Source organism: Theropithecus gelada, chromosome 1, assembly GCF_003255815.1.
Source record: "Theropithecus gelada isolate Dixy chromosome 1, Tgel_1.0, whole genome shotgun sequence".
Classification (NCBI taxonomy): Eukaryota; Metazoa; Chordata; class Mammalia; order Primates; family Cercopithecidae; genus Theropithecus; species Theropithecus gelada.
In genome coordinates, this window is record NC_037668.1 from 64111948 (window position 1) to 64128281 (window position 16334).

At 47.5% G+C, this 16334-nt stretch overlaps 1 protein-coding gene and 1 non-coding gene across 3 annotated transcripts in view; both read right to left on the minus strand.

Moving 5' to 3' along the window:
* Nucleotides 1-1348: 1348 nt before the first annotated feature.
* The window catches only part of OSCP1 (organic solute carrier partner 1), a 31419-nt gene continuing 16433 nt past the window's right edge, over nt 1349-16334 (minus strand). For both annotated transcript variants that reach the window (XM_025379781.1, XM_025379771.1), the window contains 8 exons: nt 15581-15748; nt 14957-15037; nt 7649-7752; nt 6751-6879; nt 5828-5897; nt 4156-4295; nt 2668-2731; nt 1349-1698 (listed from right to left, as the gene is read on the minus strand). In XM_025379781.1, coding sequence (XP_025235566.1) covers nt 1582-1698; nt 2668-2731; nt 4156-4295; nt 5828-5897; nt 6751-6879; nt 7649-7752; nt 14957-15037; nt 15581-15748 — 873 coding nt within the window. In that variant the 3' untranslated portion in view covers nt 1349-1581. The remainder of the gene's footprint in view (nt 1699-2667; nt 2732-4155; nt 4296-5827; nt 5898-6750; nt 6880-7648; nt 7753-14956; nt 15038-15580; nt 15749-16334) is intronic.
* On the minus strand, nt 1896-2024 carry LOC112615881. The gene has a single exon (XR_003117497.1). It is a non-coding gene; the product is annotated as a small nucleolar RNA SNORA63 (small nucleolar RNA).

A 16334-nucleotide genomic window follows, 5' to 3' on the forward strand; every position in this document is an offset into this window, starting at 1 on the left:
GAGTTTCGCTCTTGTTGCCCAGGCTGGAGTGCAATGGCACAATCTTGGCTCACTGCAACCTCTGCCTCCCAGGTTCAAGCGATTCTCCTGCCTCAGCCTCCTGAGTAGCTGGGATTGCAGGCATGCACTACTAGGCCTGGCTAATTTTATATTTTTAATAGAAACGGGGTTTCTCCATGTTGGTCAGGCTGTTCTCGAACTCCTGACCTCAAGTGATCTGCCCACCTCAGCCTCCCAAAGTGCTAGGATTACAGGCATGAGCCACCATGCCCGGCCTTCACTGATTTACATTCTGTATCCAAAACCTTTGCCTTTGGAAAAGCCAAAGGGCAGCTTCCATTACATGGAATTAATCACCAGGAGAATTGCTTGAAAATGGTGATTCCATTACATTCTAGAATGATGTTCACCTTGATCTGTCCCAGGTGTGGGGATGGAGAGGTTCCTGTAGTTGGCCCAATCTAAGGCAATGACCAGCTCAACTTAGTTTCTCTCCAGCCTTTTGGCATTCTGGATATTCCTTCCATAGGATTTAATGGGTCTGAACATGCCAGTTACTCAGGCCCGGGAGGGAGCCTATGGCAGAGGGCTGCCACGCCTTTTTGAAGCAATAACGGCAGCCCTGGCTGGAGACATTTTACATGGATTCCAGTGAGACCTGGCCTCCTGCTGCATCCTGCAAAGTCCACTCCTGCCCAGGGAAGCGGCTCAGCGGGAAAGCAGAAGGGAAAGGCACATACCACATGTGCCTCCCATGCACCCAACCTAGGGTACTGCTTGGTGACTCACGGTGACCCAGAGGAGACAGATGTCACAGCACATCCTGCTGGGCATCTTTAGAAGACAAGCACACTCAGGGGTAGAGGAAGACCCTGGGGGTAAGGAGTACATGTCATGCTGAAAAGAAGAAAATATTCTCTTGGTATACATCTCAGTATGGGATAAACTGACACCGCATGGATAGATGGACGTGCGGGGAAGTACAGACGCTGGCATGTCCTGCCTGGGGCCAGCTGAGTGTTCCCCGCCATGGCCTTGCTTACCCTGCCTCTGAGGTTACAGTTCCTAGTGCGCCAGGGTGAAAAGGGTCTTCTACACGGAGCCCTCACTGTTTATGGCAACTGCCTGGAACAGTCTTTGATTTCAAACTTGCCTACAGGCAGAATGTATCCCAGAAAACTGAGTATTTTGTTAATGTTTACATGCCTTTGTAGATCCCCACAGGAAAGCTAAAATAGTAATCCTGAAAATGACAGCAGGGGTGACCCCTTACCCACTTTGGGGCCCAAACCTATGGCTCAGGAGGCTTTCGGTGGTTGCCACAGAATTAAGAATAAAATGGGAAAGGTCACGTTTAAAAGTCAGAATATATTTCACTGAAAATATGTGTATGTGTGTGCCTTCAAGAGTGAGTGCTCCCCGAGGGAGGCTCACACAGTTCCTTACAACATAAACAAGAACTAGACGTAATGGCTTCACTCAGTAGAAAACTAGCAGCATCATTTTGGGCCATGGGGCATTCCCCAGGGATCACCATCCAGCAGCCTCTCCCTGGGAGCAGAAGACGCCTGGTCAGAACAGCTATAACTCATCCATCATGGCGAGCAAATCGTCCCCCTTGCTGGTGCTCAGCCTTGGCTGCTCCATGATCTCAAACTCCCCCATGATTCGAGCCAGCTCCTCGCTCCGTTGCTGGTCCTATGAGGGAAATGAGAGGTAAAAGGGCATGAAGAGGCTGTGCTGGCAGAGGTCGCCTCTTTGTGCAGTAGGCTCTTAGTTTGTTGTCCCACCACTGATATGTTTCAGTTGTGCACCTGTTTGTCAGAAAAGGGACTGTAGTTACAGGCTGATCAGAGAGAAGAAGGGGGTCTTTTTTTTTTTTTTTCTTAATCAACATGTATGTAACCAAGCATCCCTGGCTGCTCCAGAATGGCAGATGGGTATAGTGAAGAAACAACTTTAATTTGAGCAGGGGGAATGACAACACAGCACTTAACAGCTATATTGTAGTCTGAGTCTTGCTTGAAAAAGAGGGTCTCTGAAGTTCAACATTATGTAAGATGAGGAAGGGAGGAAGGGAGGCCGGGTGCGGTGGCTCACCTCTGTAATCCCAGCCTGGCCAACTTGGTGAAACCCAAGCTCTACTAAAAAAAAAAAAAAAAGGCCGGGCGCGGTGGCTCACGCCTGTAATCCCAGCACTTTGGGAGGCCGAGACGGGCGGATCACGAGGTCAGGAGATCGAGACCATCCTGGCTAACACGGTGAAACCCCGTCTCTACTAAAAATACAAAACACTAGCCGGGCATGGTGGCGGCGCCTGTAGTCCCAGCTACTCGGGAGGCTGAGGCAGGAGAATGGCGTGAACCCGGGGGGCGGAGCTTGCAGTGAGCTGAGATCGCGCCACTGCACTCCAGCCTGGGTGACAGAGCGAGACTCCGTCTCAAAAAAAAAAAAAAAAAAAAAAATTTAGCTGGGCATAGTGGCGGCACCTGTAATCCCAACTACTTGGCAGGTTGAAGTGTGAGAATTATTTAAACCTGGGAGGTGGAGGTTGCGGTGAGCTGAGATTGAGCCACTGCACTTCACCTGGGTGACACCTGTCTCAAAAAAAAAAAAAAAGATGAGGAAGGGAATAAGATTGGACCCTGTGTAATCCCCTGTACGTACCTGAGTGGCTTGTATGTTGATAACTTCATAGGATAACTCTTCTGGCCTGGTTAGCGCTGCTTGTCTGGATGAGATAGTAAAGAAAAGGGGTACAAGGTTAGGGTTCTCTCCCTGCCAGCATGGCAAACTGGCTCTTGATAAGTTGGCAGCCTATATTTTCTGCCTCATCTTCTGCCATTTCTCTTGAACTTTCTATCCCATCTCCCACCAATGTACCCTATGATCTAGAAAGTCAAGTTCTTTTATATCTCTGTGACTTTGCTCATTATAAACCCTGCCAAGGATGTTTCCTCCCTTCCTCTGCTTGGCAAACTCCAAGACCTAGATCAAATGCCAACTCCTTCAATCTGCCAGTGCAGAGTCAGTCACTGTCCTCAATTAGAGCATTCATGACACGGCACTGAAATAACTTATCTATGTACATGTTTGCTCTCCCACTAAGCTGAGAGCTTCCTGAGGACAGGCTCTAGGTCTTACACTCCATCTTTGCATCCCCAGGACTTTACATAGTACTGGTCACACAGAAGTAAACAAAAGAAGTTATCAGTAGTTCAATGAATGGGAAATAGAAGGTGACACTCACGCCAAATACTTGGTTTTGAGGAGGATCACATGAGATAATGCTTGAAAAAGTGCTCTGTAAACTGTAAAGCACTATAAATCACCGTGGGTGATTTACTATTGTTATTGGTTTTGGGTGATACTGTCAAACACAGGGAAATCAAGCTCCAACTTCACTCTGGTTTCTTAACACACTGCCTTAATCTGGTCATCCTGGCTTCTAACACTGCTTATTCAGCTGTGCTCTGATAAGTAAAACATTATAACTCTTTTTTTGTTTTCTTGATTATTATTTTTTAGAGACAGGGTGTTGCTCTGTCTCCTAGACTGAATGCAGTGGCACGATCACAGCTTGCTTAACCTTAAACTCCTGGGCTCAAGTGATCCTTCCGCCTCAACCTCCTGGGTGGCTGGGACTACAGGTGCGCACCATCACACCATCTCTGGGTTGTTTTTTTTTTTTTTGACATGGAGTCTTGCTGTGTCTCCCAGACTGGAGTGCAATGGCGCAGTCTTGGCTCACCTGCCTCAGCCTCCCAAGTAGCTGGGATTACAGGCACGTGCCACCATACCCAGCTAATTTTTTGTATTTTTTTTTTTTTTTTAGTAGAGACGGGGTTTCACCATGTTAGCCAGGATGGTCTCGACCTCCTGACCTCGTGATCTGCCTGCCTTGGCCTCCCAAAGTGCTGGGATTACAGGTGTGAGCCACGGTGCCCGGCTGCATCTCTTTTTTTGAATGACTCCGGAAGGTTCAGGCCATTTCATCCTGGTGGGCTATTTAACTAGATTATTAACTTTGTTGGTATTTTGTTTGTGATATTTACACAAATATTTATAAGTGCCACCGGTTTGTAATGGTCATTTTGGGTTCTTGTTACATTTGGGATATTTATATGTCTTTAACGAAACAGGTTTAAAACATACTCCTCTTCTTCATCGGTGGTAAAGAGATTCAACCGGAATCCAGGCTCAGGGCCACTGGGTTTCTTAATCTCCATCCCTCCCATCAGCCTGGCCAAGAAATTCAGCTCTTCTTTAGCAAGAGGGTTTGGAGCAATGCTTTCCTGCAGAAACAATTGCATGATTTTTAGCCACAGGAAGGCAATCACATTTCCTGCTAAAACCTCAGAGACACAGGTAGGTATTATAAAATAAGGTGAAACAATTGCTATTTAAATTATTTCTAGGTCCAGATAAAGTGTAGAAAGCAGGCTTAACCAAAAGAAAAACAATCACATCAGAAGCAGAGGGAATGTGGCAACTTTGCAAACCAGAGATTTTCATACTGTCCGCATAAGTGGAAGCCCCAGGGATCCACATTTCTCCTCTCACTACCTTCCTCCTTGAAGAAGTGTATGGCTTCCTTTTCTGTCAATCGGGTTTCCTCAGTATTTACAAGTCGCCTCAGTCCAGTCTCCTTCCAGAGGCGCTGCCACACTGCCCTCAGGTGGTGATGGCCGGGAACACACCCGCGAGTCCATTCCCTCCTCTCTCAGTTCTTACCCTGCCTCATCCTGCACCCCTCTTCCTTCTAGCCTAGCCTCCCCTGTTCTGCCTCTCCCCTCACTCCGCCACTAGTTAACTAAATGCAGTTTTCGTCTCATTTCTCCCTGGCTTGAAACAAACCCCTCTGCTTCCTTTCGAAAGAACAAAGCCCAAATAGTTTACGCCCCTTCCTGGTCAGGCCTCAGTGTCCCTGTCCAGGTGAGTCTCTGCCAGCAAGCCTCCATGATGCTGTGATCCATTACGTAAGCCTCATGGGAGACGCTGCCATCCTCCTCCCGGGAACACTCTTGCTCCTCTGTCACCTTGGTCTGTGTGCTCATTTCTCCCTCTCTGCTGTTTCATAGTTTACCTACTCTACAGCCCCACTTCAATATCCCTGCCTCTGAAACGCCTTCTTGATCCCTGTGATCTCTGTCCACTGGACAGACGTGAGTTCCTCTGTTACAGCACTTTGTTCAGGATCCCCAGCCAGCCCTTCCTCCACCTCATTTTAGTTGTTTGTTTCGCTGTCTTTCCCAGGGTACCAGAGGCCCCTTCAGGATGGGACCACATCTACGTCAGCTTCGTGTCCCTGGGTCCCCAGCCCATAGAAGCAGTTTAATAAATGTTTGCTGAATAATTTAATATTCTGTGATCTCTCTTACAGCTAGGTGGGAGCTAGTTCAGTGAAAACTTGTAAGGATGGAATTCAGAGAAACTAAAACCCCCGACTCTGACTTAGCTACTGTGGTGCTGTAGGGGGAAACGTTAAAAAGAAATGTTTTAATGATCAGAATACACACGAGTGCTGACGTCAGCAATCATGGACCTAATGGCACTGGTACTCTGCTATTGCATATGTCCTGGTGGGTGGTTCCTCTTAATTATGGTGGCTGAGCCAAGCCTAAAATTACCTAATTAGTGAGATCACTGGAAGTCTCCATGAAAAGCTACAATTAAAACCTGTGTACTCATAAGGTGGAAGGGAGAAGATTGAAAACAAGGGAAATGTTGGCTAGATCCAAAATCTAAAGCGATCCCACCTCTCTTTATGTAGACTTCTGTATCTAGAGAGAAGCTGTGAGAGTAGGCAAGGAAGGCAGAAGCTCACCTGGGTCCGTGAGGCTAAGTTCTTTGATGATCCAGACATATGGGTTTCCACAGGCCGATTCACGCTGTACCTGGTGTGTCAACAGAAAATGGTGACATTATCCAGCCCCTTTCCCCGGACCTCCCTCTAACTTGTAAGCATAGTTTGTAGCTTTTATTCTGAGACATTAAATAGCCTCCAGAAAGGTGCTGTGGGTACAGAATGCAACTGAGTGAGTGATAACCCCTCACATTTCACTTCTTCCCAAAGAAAAACACCCGGGGAGGCCGGGCGCGGTGGCTCAAGCCTGTAATCCCAGCACTTTGGGAGGCCGAGACGGGCGGATCACGAGGTCAGGAGATCGAGACCATCCTGGCCGACACGGTGAAACCCCGCCTCTACTAGAAAATACAGAAAACTAGCCGGGCGAGGTGGCGGGCGCCTGTAGTCCCAGCTACTCGGGAGGCTGAGGCAGGAGAATGGTGTGAACCCGGGAGGCGGAGCTTGCAGTGAGCTGAGATCCGGCCACTGCACTCCAGCCTGGGCGGCACAGCGAGACTCCGTCTCAAAAAAAAAAAAAAAAAAAGAAAAACACCCGGGGAGACTGGGTGGCAATGCCTCCTCTTGTGAAGAGTAACATGCATCACTGAAAAGACATGCAGCTTTACAGAAAGGATAAGTCTTTCTGGATTTCCACTGCAACACAGATTTTGGCTAGTTCTCTTCCATGGCTATGGAACATCATGTATCTTTTCATTCTGCTGAGTTGCCTTATGTTTGGCGTTCTTGGGTGCCCTTTGAAATGTCCGGCCTCTGTATGCAGTGTACCTAAGAGGAAGTTACTCCTGTTGTCGGCAGGGATTTTCGTAACAGAAGTCAGGCTGCGTTTTTTAATGAAGTGACCTCCCTTGGACTTGAATTCACTCAGAGAAGAATTTGCTTACATGTTAGTTCCCAGTTTCAGGACTCGGTCTCCATAAAGTTCAAAAGAACCTTCTTTGGGTGCAGGGACATAGTTTCCACCATGCTTGAATTCTATCCTCTTCACTTCTTCACCTTTGTTGTTGAACATTCTACAATACAAAGTATGACATGATGGAATGCTCTCCAAGCTTAGGTAGTCCTGGAGGCTTCTTTATTCTTTGTACTACAGAACAAAAAGGAATACATACTCTCCTTCAAGATAAAGGTGCTGGTTGTAATAATAATAATGATAATAATACAATAATAATATTTATTGAGCATATGTATACGCCAATTGCTTTGTAAGCACGTTAGATCACTGTTATCTTATTCATCCACACAGTAACCATTTAACAGATGAGGAAATCAGTCTTGGGGAACTGGGTAACTTGCCTCAAGTCCCTCCGCTAAGCGACAAGGCGGGGATTAGAACCTGACTTTTTCAATAGCTATTTTACTAAAGAAAGAGAAGGGCTGGAGGCCGGGCGTGGTGGCTCACACCTGTAATTTTGGGAGGCTGAGGCGGGTGGATCAACCGAGGTCAGGAGTTCGAGACCAGACTGACCAATGTGCAGAAACCCCATCTCTACTAAAAATACAAAATTAGCCAGGCGTGCTGGCGCATGTCTATAATCCCAGCAGCTACTCGGGAGGCTGAGGCAGGAGTATCACTTGAACCCAGGAGGCGGAGGTTGCAGTGAGCTGAGATGGCGCCATTGCACTCCAGCCTGGGCAACAACAGCGAAACTCTGTCTCAAACAAAAAGAGAGAGAAGGGCTGGGCAGACCACGAGCGGCTCAGCAGTGCGGCGTTCTGTCTGCAGCCCATGTGCATTTCCTAGCACCCCAAACATAGCTCTGACCATTGTTGGGAATTCACCTGATGAGTCCGGGAACTTCAGTTCCCCAGGGAACAGGCCCGGACACCGGCAACACGAAGCGACCATTATTATTCTGAACTTTGTCCTTTAGAAACATGGATACCTGGAAAAAAAATACATTTATTGTCATTTTTCTTGGTATATTTTCATAGACATCAATATTCTGAGGGTGAAAAGTGTGTAATGGTTTGGGGACATTACCTATGAGTTTATAACAATAAGAAGGGAGAGGCTGGGTGCAGTGGCTCACTCCTGTAATCCCAGCACTTTGAGAGGCTGAGGCAGGCGGATCATGAGGTTGGGAGATTGAGACCATCCTGGCTAACACGGTGAAACCCCGTCTCTACTAAAAATACAAAAAATTAGCTGGGTGTGGTGGCGGGTGCCTGCCTGTAGTCCCAGCTACTTCGGAGGCTGAGGCAGGGGAACCACTTGAACCTGGAAAGTGGAGGTTGCAGTGAGCCAAGATCGTGCCATTGCACTCCAGCCTGGGCAACAAAGTGAGACTCCATCTCAAAAAAAAAAAAAAGAGGGGGAGAAAAAAATTACACTTGCAGAGTTAATTGTATTTTAACAAACAGAACTATTTTTTTTTTTGAGACAGGGACTACTTTGTCACCCAGGCCGGACTGCAGTGGTACGATCTTGCCTCCCTGCCACCTCAGCCCCCCAGCTCACGTGATCCTCCTGTCTTAGCCCCCCAAGTAGCTGGGACCATAGGTGTGAGCCACGGTGCCCAGCGAATTTTTTCTTTTTTTTTTTGAGATAGAGTCTCACCCAGGCTGGAGTGCAGTGGTGTGACCTCGGCTCACTGCAAGCTCTGCCTCCCAGGTTCATGCCATTCTCCTGCCTCAGCCTCCAGAGTAGCTGGGACTACAGGCGCCCACCACCACGCCTGGCTAATTTTTTTGTATTTTTAGTGGAGACGGGGTTTCACCATGTTAGCCAGGATGGTCTCGATCTCCTGACCTCGTGATCCGCCCACCTTGGCCTCCCAAAGTGCTAGGATTACAGGCGTGAGCCACTGCGCCCGGCCTGCCAGGCTAATTTTTATATTTTTTTGTAGAGATGGGGTTTCGCCATGTTGGCCAGGCTCAAACTCCTGAGCTCAAGTGATCTGCCTGCCTCGGCCTCCCATAGTGCTGGGATTACAGGCATGAGCCACCATGCTCAGCTACAAACAGAACTACTTTTGAGCAGCGCAGCAAACCTTCCAGGTGAGTCATATTACTCCCATTTTACAGACGAGAAAGCTAAAGTAGAGAGTGAAGTGACTTGCCCAAAGAGAGCAGTAAGAGGCAGGGCCAGGATTCAAAACCAAGGGTGACTCCAAATTCCACCCCTATTCCTTGGTTCCCTGCTTACTTTCCATGCAGCTGCAGGCCTTGAGCTGTAAGAACCTCATATGGCCACTTTCTTTCTTTTTTTTTTTTTTTTTTTTTGAGACTGAGTCTGGCTCTGTCGCCCAGGCTGGAGTGCGGTGGCCGGATCTCAGCTCACTGCAAGCTCCGCCTCCCGGGTTTACGCCATTCTCCTGCCTCAGCCTCCCGAGTAGCTGGGACCACAGGCGCCCGCCACTTCGCCCGGCTAGTTTTTTGTATTTTTTAGTAGAGACGGGGTTTCACCGTGTTAGCCAGGATGGTCTCGATCTCCTGACCTTGTGATCCACCCGTCTCGGCCTCCCAAAGTGCTGGGATTACAGGCTTGAGCCACCGCGCCCGGCCCATATGGCCACTTTCTAGATGAGGCAGCTCAGAGGTTAAGACGCCTCCTCAAGGTCAGCCAGCTGGTAAGGGGCAGAGCTGAGGATTCAAACTCCTGTGATTCTGACTTTGGAGCCCGAGCCTTATCCACATGCTGGACTAGAAAGAAGGATTGGGCTGGGGCAGGGGGATCCAGCTGGCATTTAAGTTTGAGGGTCTTTTATGTGACTGAAAACACGTTACACTTATTCCTTCTCCTGGGTTTGTGTACTCTGTATAGAGGTTTCGGTCACTCACAGATTAAATCTCATAAAGATTGTAGCAGTTAATCAGTTTTACTGGGTCTTGGCTTCCCTATCTGTAAAATAAGAGATGAGCTTGAAGATCTCTTCAACTCTAATATTCTAAAGTTTATATTAGTGATATAATCAAGAATAAGCATCTTAGGCTGGGTGTGGTAGCTCACGCCTGTAATCCCAGCACTTTGGGAGGCCGAGGCAGGCGGATCACTTGAGGTCAGGAGTTCAAGACCAGCCTGGCCAACATGGTGAAACCCTGTCTCTACTAAAAATACAAAAAATTAGCCGGGCATTGTGGTGTGTGCCTGTAATCGCAGCTACTCAGGAGGCTGAGGCAGGAGAATTGCTTGAACCCAGGAGGTGGAGGCTGCAGTGAGCCGAGATCATGCCACTGCACTCCAGCCTGGGCAACAGAGCAAAACTCCATCTCAATAAACAAATAAATAAATTTTAATAATTCTAATACAGAGTTATTATTAGAAAAGCCTTTTTTTTTTTTTTTTTTTTTTTTTGAGATGGAGTCTTGCTGTGTTCCCCAGGATGGAATGCAGTGGTGCAATCACAGCTCACTGCAACCTCGACGTCCCAGGTTCAGGTGATCCTCCCACCTCAGCCTCCTGAGTAGCTGAGACTACAGGTGTGTGCCACCATGCTCGGCAAATTTTTTGTAGAGACGGGGTTTTACCATGTTACCCAGGATGGTCTCAAACTCCTGGGCTCAAGTAGTTGGCCTGCCTGGGCTTCCTAAAGTGCTAGGATTGCAGGTGTGAGCCACTGCACCTGACCAGGAAAGGCTTTTCTCTTTTTTTTTTTTTTTTTTTGAGACGGCGTCTCACTCTTTCGCCCAGGCTGGAGTGCAGTGGTGTGATCTCGGCTCACTGCAACCTCCGCCTCCTGGGTTCAAGAGGTTCTCCTGCCTCAGCCTCCCAAGTAGTTGGGACTACAGGCGTACACCACCACGCCCAGCTAATTTTTGTATTTTCAGTAGAGACGGGGTTTCACCATGTTGGCCAGGATGGTCTTGATCTCTTGACCTTGTGATCCGCCTGCCTCAGCCTCCCAAAGTGCTGTGATTACAGGTGTGAGCCGCTGCGCCCGGCTGAAAGCCTTTTCATTATAATGAATTTTATCTTGTGGGAACTGGGAAATCAATATGGCTCTTTATGTTACTACCAATCCATAAAACAATACCCAAATATGCAGCCCTGATAACAATATGACACAAAATTTTTAATATTTCAAAATTGTTATTTTAAATTTAATGAAAAACTTAATCTTATCTGTACTTTCATATTTTTTATTTTAATCAGTGACAGAGATCTTAATTTATATTGATGTTATTATTGCTTCATCCATAACAATTCTTCATGAGAGTTAAAAATAAGGCTGGGCGCTGTGGCTCACGCCTGTAATCCCAGCACTTTGGGAGGCTGAGGCGGGTGGATTGCCTGAGGTCAGGAGTTCGAGACCAGTCTGGCCAACATGGTGAAACCCCGTCTCTACTAAAAATACAAAAAAATTAGCCAGATGTGGTGACAGGCACCTGTAATCCCAGCTACTCAGGAGGCTGAGGCAGGGGAATTGCTTGAACCAGGGAGGTGAACGTTGCAGTGAGCCAAAATGGTGCCACTGCACTCCAGCCTGGGTGACAAAGCGAGACTCCATCTCAAAAGACAAAAAACAAAAAAAACCAAACAACAACAACAACAACAAAAAGAAAAATTTGGCATCAGAATTGAAATCTATTTATCTTCCTTTGTCCATGGAAGGGAAATACAATAAGGCACCAAATATAATGAATTTCTTCCCCTTTTTTAAAATTTTATTTTGCCCAGGTACAAAACTCAAAAGTCTCAAAAGGGTATACATAAGGGAAAGTCAGTCTCTCTCCTTCTCCTGTCCTCCATATAGTTCCCCACTCCCGGAAGGCAACTCTGTGACCAGTTTCTTGCGTATGCTTCCAGAAGCACTCTCTCTATGTATGTACAAACAAATACATGTATGTTACATATGCTGTTTCAGTTAATCCTCCCAACAAAATTAGGTATTATAATTTTCATTTTTCAGATGAAGAAACTAAGACTTAAGAGAAGTTATTTGCCCAAGGTCATGGGGCTAGTCCTATAGTTGGGATTCATTTTCTTAATTAAACATTTTTTTTTTTATTATTATGGCCGGGCATGGTGGCTCACGCCTGTAATCCCAGCACTTTGGGAGGCTGAGGCGGGCAGATCACCTGAGGTCAGGAGTTTGAGACTAGCCTGGCTAACATGGTGAAATCCCAGCTCTACTAAAAATACAAAAATTAGCTGGGCATGGTGGCAGGCGCCTGTAATCTCAGCTGCCTGGGAGGCTGAGGCAGGAGAATAGCTTGAACCCGGGAGGTGGAGGTTGCAGTGAGCCGAGATCGTGCCACTGCATTCCAGACAGAGTGAGACTCTGTATCAAAAACAAAACATTTTATTTTAAGGACAGAGTCTAACTATATTGCCCAGGATGGTCTTGAACTCCTGGGCTCAAGTGATCTTCCTGCCTCAATATCCCAAGTAATTCGGACTATAGGCACTCACCACTGTGCCCAGCTCTGGAGTTGAGATTCAAAGAGAAAGGTGAAGCTGGGTGCAGCGGCTCACACTTGTAATCCCAGCAATTTGAGAGGCCAAGGCAGGCAGATTACTACAGCCCAGGAGTTCAGGACCATCCTGGGCAACATAGCAAGATTCTGTCTCCACAAAAAATACAAAAATTAACCAGGCGTGGTGGCATGCTCCTGTAGTCCCAGTTGAGTAACTGGGTGGACTGAGAGGACTAAGTGGCTGAGGTGGAAGGTCACTTGAGCCCAGGAGGTTGAGGCTGCAGTGAGCCATGATTGTGCCACCATATTCCAGTCTGGGCGACAAAATGATAACCTGTCTCAGAAAATAAAAAAAAGAGAGAAACACGTCTGGCTCCAGAGCCTGGGCTTGTTTTACCATATCATACCATCTTTCCCACATCAGTTGGTTAAATTGTGGCAAGAAACAAAGCCCTGTCCAAGAGAGACAGATCAAAATTCAGAAGCTCAGATTTTTTTTTTTTTTTTTGGAAACATGGTCTCACTCTGATACCTGGTCTGAATCATGGATCCACCATGGCTCACTGCAGCCGTCCTCCCATTTCAGCCTCCTGAGTAACTGGGACTATAGACGTGCACCACGATGCCTGGCTAATTTTTGTTTTTGTAGACGGGGTTTTACCATGTTGCCCAGGCTTCAGAAATGTGTTTTTATTTTATTTCTATTTCTTCTTCTTTTTTTTTTAGACAGGGTCTCAGCCCAGGCTGGAGCACAGTACCATGTTTTTTTTGTTTTTGAGATGGAGTCTTGCTGTGTCGCCCAGGTTAGAGTGCAGTGGTGTGATCTTGGCTCACTGCAACCTCTGCCTCCCAGGTTCAAGCGATTCTCCTGCCTTAGCCTCCCGAGTAGCTGGGATTACAGACGCCTGGCTAATTTTTGTATTTTTAGTAGAGATGGGGTTTCACTGTGTTGGCCAGGCTGGTCTCAAACTCCTGACCACATGATCCACCCACCTCGGCCTCCCAAAGTGCTGGGATTACAGGCATGAGCCACTGCGCCCAGCCTAGTAGCATGATCTTGGCTCAGTGCAGCCTTGACCTCCTGGGCTCAAGGGATCCTCCCACCTCAGCCTCCCAAATATCTGGGAATACAGACACGCACTACCATGCCCAGTTTATTTTGTATTTTTGGTAGAGATGGGGTTTGTCAGGTTGCCCAGGCTGGTTTCAAACTCCTGGGCTCAAGTGATCCATCCACCTTGGCCTCCCAAAGTGCTAGGAGTACAGGCGTGAGCCACTGTGCCTGGCTAGAAAATGTGTTTTTAAAAGTTAGGGTGTAGAACTGCCTGGCTATGTAGGCATGGCAGGAGGAGAGTGGCCCAGTTGGGAAGCATAGCCCACAAGAGTATGACGATCTGAGCCAGGATGGTGGTAATAGGGATGGAGAGGAAGGTGTGCCAGGGCACGGTGGCTCATACCTATAATCCTAGCACTTTGAGAGACTGAGGGAGGAGGATAACTTGAGCCCCAGAGTTAGAGACCAGCCTGGGAAATATAGTAAGACACTGTCTCAAAAAAAAGGAAAAGAGGGTGTAAATATTGACAAGGCCAACTCTATGGGTCTTTTTTTTTTTTGAGACGGATTCTCCCTCTGTTGCTCAAGCTGGAGTGCAGTGGTGCGATCCTGGCTCACTGCAACCTCCGCCTCCTGGGTTCAAGTAATTCTCCTGCCTCAGCCTCCTGAGTAGCTGGGACTACAGGAGCCTGCCACCATGCCTGGCTCATTTTTGTATTTTTAGTAGAGACGGGGTTTTACCATGTTGGCCAGGCTGGTCTCGAACTCCTGACCTCAGGTGATCTGCCCCATCCTACCAATATGCTGGGATTACAGGCGTGAGCCACTGCGCCCAGCCGACTCTATGGGTCTTAGAAGCAACTGGAGGAAGATCAGGGAAGGGGAATCAAAGGTGACATTCTGGTTCTGAGTCAAGTGAGTGGGAGAATGGTGGTGGTGCCCTCAAAAGAAATGAGAAAGTCAGGGCAGCCCCTGAACTGTGGAGATTAGTTTAGCTACAGACATCAAGTTGTAGACACTGGTGGGCATCCTGGTGGGAAGCTCCAGCAAGGTGCTGGAGATGTGAGTCTGGAGGGCAGGGGTGGGGCCAGGGTAGAGCACAGGTTAGACTCAGGAGTCACAGGCAGAGGAGCTGGTAGACAAAGGGTGAGGAAGGAGATGCCTAATTAGCAGGAGGTGGCCAGAGACAGGAGGAAGGTTTGGAGACAGGTGGAGGGAGAGGAAGGAGTAAAAGGCATTGAGATGGGAGAGGGAAGGGAAGGGAAGCCCAGGATGGTACAGAGCCATAAAAGACCTGGAAGGGTGAGAGTTCCATGGGGCAGCCTCCTGACAGTGTCAGATGCTGGAGAGGTCAAGGAGGATAAAACTCAAGAAAAGGTTTTGCAGTTGAGATCAGGCTGGTGACTTGAGAGCATATTTCCTCTGGAGAATTAACAGAAGAAACAATATTTCAAAGAAACTCACAAGATAATCAGAAAATGGCAGCCTCACTGCCTTCCTTGGTCCATTTAAAAACTGCTGAGATGTATTATCAACATCTTTATCATTAGAGAGGCAAACCCTGAGGACATCACTAACTGGGCAAAATCTCCACCCTTGTCTGCCTTGATGACTACCAGCGTTGTTTCCCTGGTACAGCAGCTCCTGAGTTTTCCCGGGGCTGCCCATTGACTTACTCGGATGTGCAGGTCTTGGAAGAAGATGAGGAGCGTCTGCCGGATCAGCTGGAACTCCCCTGCAGAGAGACCACCATATATCTGCCAAAGGCAAGCAGAAAGCAGCTCTTCACTTTCAAAGAGGGATGAGTAGTACGCACAGGCAGGGCAGGTGGGTGCTCAGGGATGGGAGCCAGATAGGTAAGGAGAGGACTGGGCCGCTGGGCAGGAGGGGCAGCGGGGAGACCAGCAGTGCTCCCTCTCCACGGTGACAAAGCCTGTTACCCCACACCTGAGCAAGGGTACGCTTCCTCTCTCCCATTCTCCTGGAAAGGCTGGAGAGGCTGTTCCCCAAGATTTAGCAGAACATCCACTACAAACTCCCTTTCAGAAAAGTGAGGAGGAAATGGCTATGCTCTGTATGATTGCTTTTCCAATTGTGAAGGCATCAGTAAGAGGACATAAGATGATGATCCCTATTATATTACCAAAATGGACACAGAGAGCTTTTCAGAATGTTCTGGGAGAGTGGCAGGCTTTGCCATTCCTCATCCTGTTCTGTCTGTCATATAATCTACCTGTGCTCAACAGAGGGATGAGAAAAAGTACTAGGGCTGAGAGGCGAGACACTGATGGTGCTCTTACTTCTGTCAGCTGCCGGAAAGTCTCGTCCACTTGCTGCAGGATGGTTGGAGAGTCTTGGATGAATCCCTTGATGGTATCTAAATGATTGAAAGTGACCAGCAGCACATCCTTGGGTCGGGGACACAGCAATACTTGATATTTGAAAGCCATGGTCATCAGGTCATAGAGCTGCCAACCCACACACAAGCAAAAGAAATGGGATCATATCAAAATCAGGTGTGAGAATCTCCAAACAGTGATTCAGTCAAGCATTTACTGAAAACCAACTCTGGGCTTGCCATACAGCTCGGGTGACCGTCTCACTTATCACTCAAACCAAGACACTTCTGAAAGTCAAAGCGGGTGCTTTTAATAATTAAGCCAGGACAACATGAGTAAGCCAGCACATTCCTGGGCAAACCAGGATTTCTGGTCACTGGATGTGTATTGTTAATGGGATACATATGAAATAATATTGGCAGCAGTGGAGTCCCAAAGTGAGCACTGGACCTGGAGAAAGAAAATGCAAATTTAAGTACTCCTTTCCTCCTAACTTATTGTATAACCTTGGCCAAGTTTCTTAACTTTTTTGGACCTGAGTTTTCTCATCTGTAAAAAAATACTCTCTAATTTTCCAATGTTGCAGAGGTGCTGAGAGCAATAAATGAGGCAATATGTGTGCAAGTGGCAAGTATAGAGTTCTACAGCTTTCTTTTATTTTTTTATTTTTTTATTTTTTGAGACGGAGTCTCGCTCTGTCGCCTAGGCTGGAGTG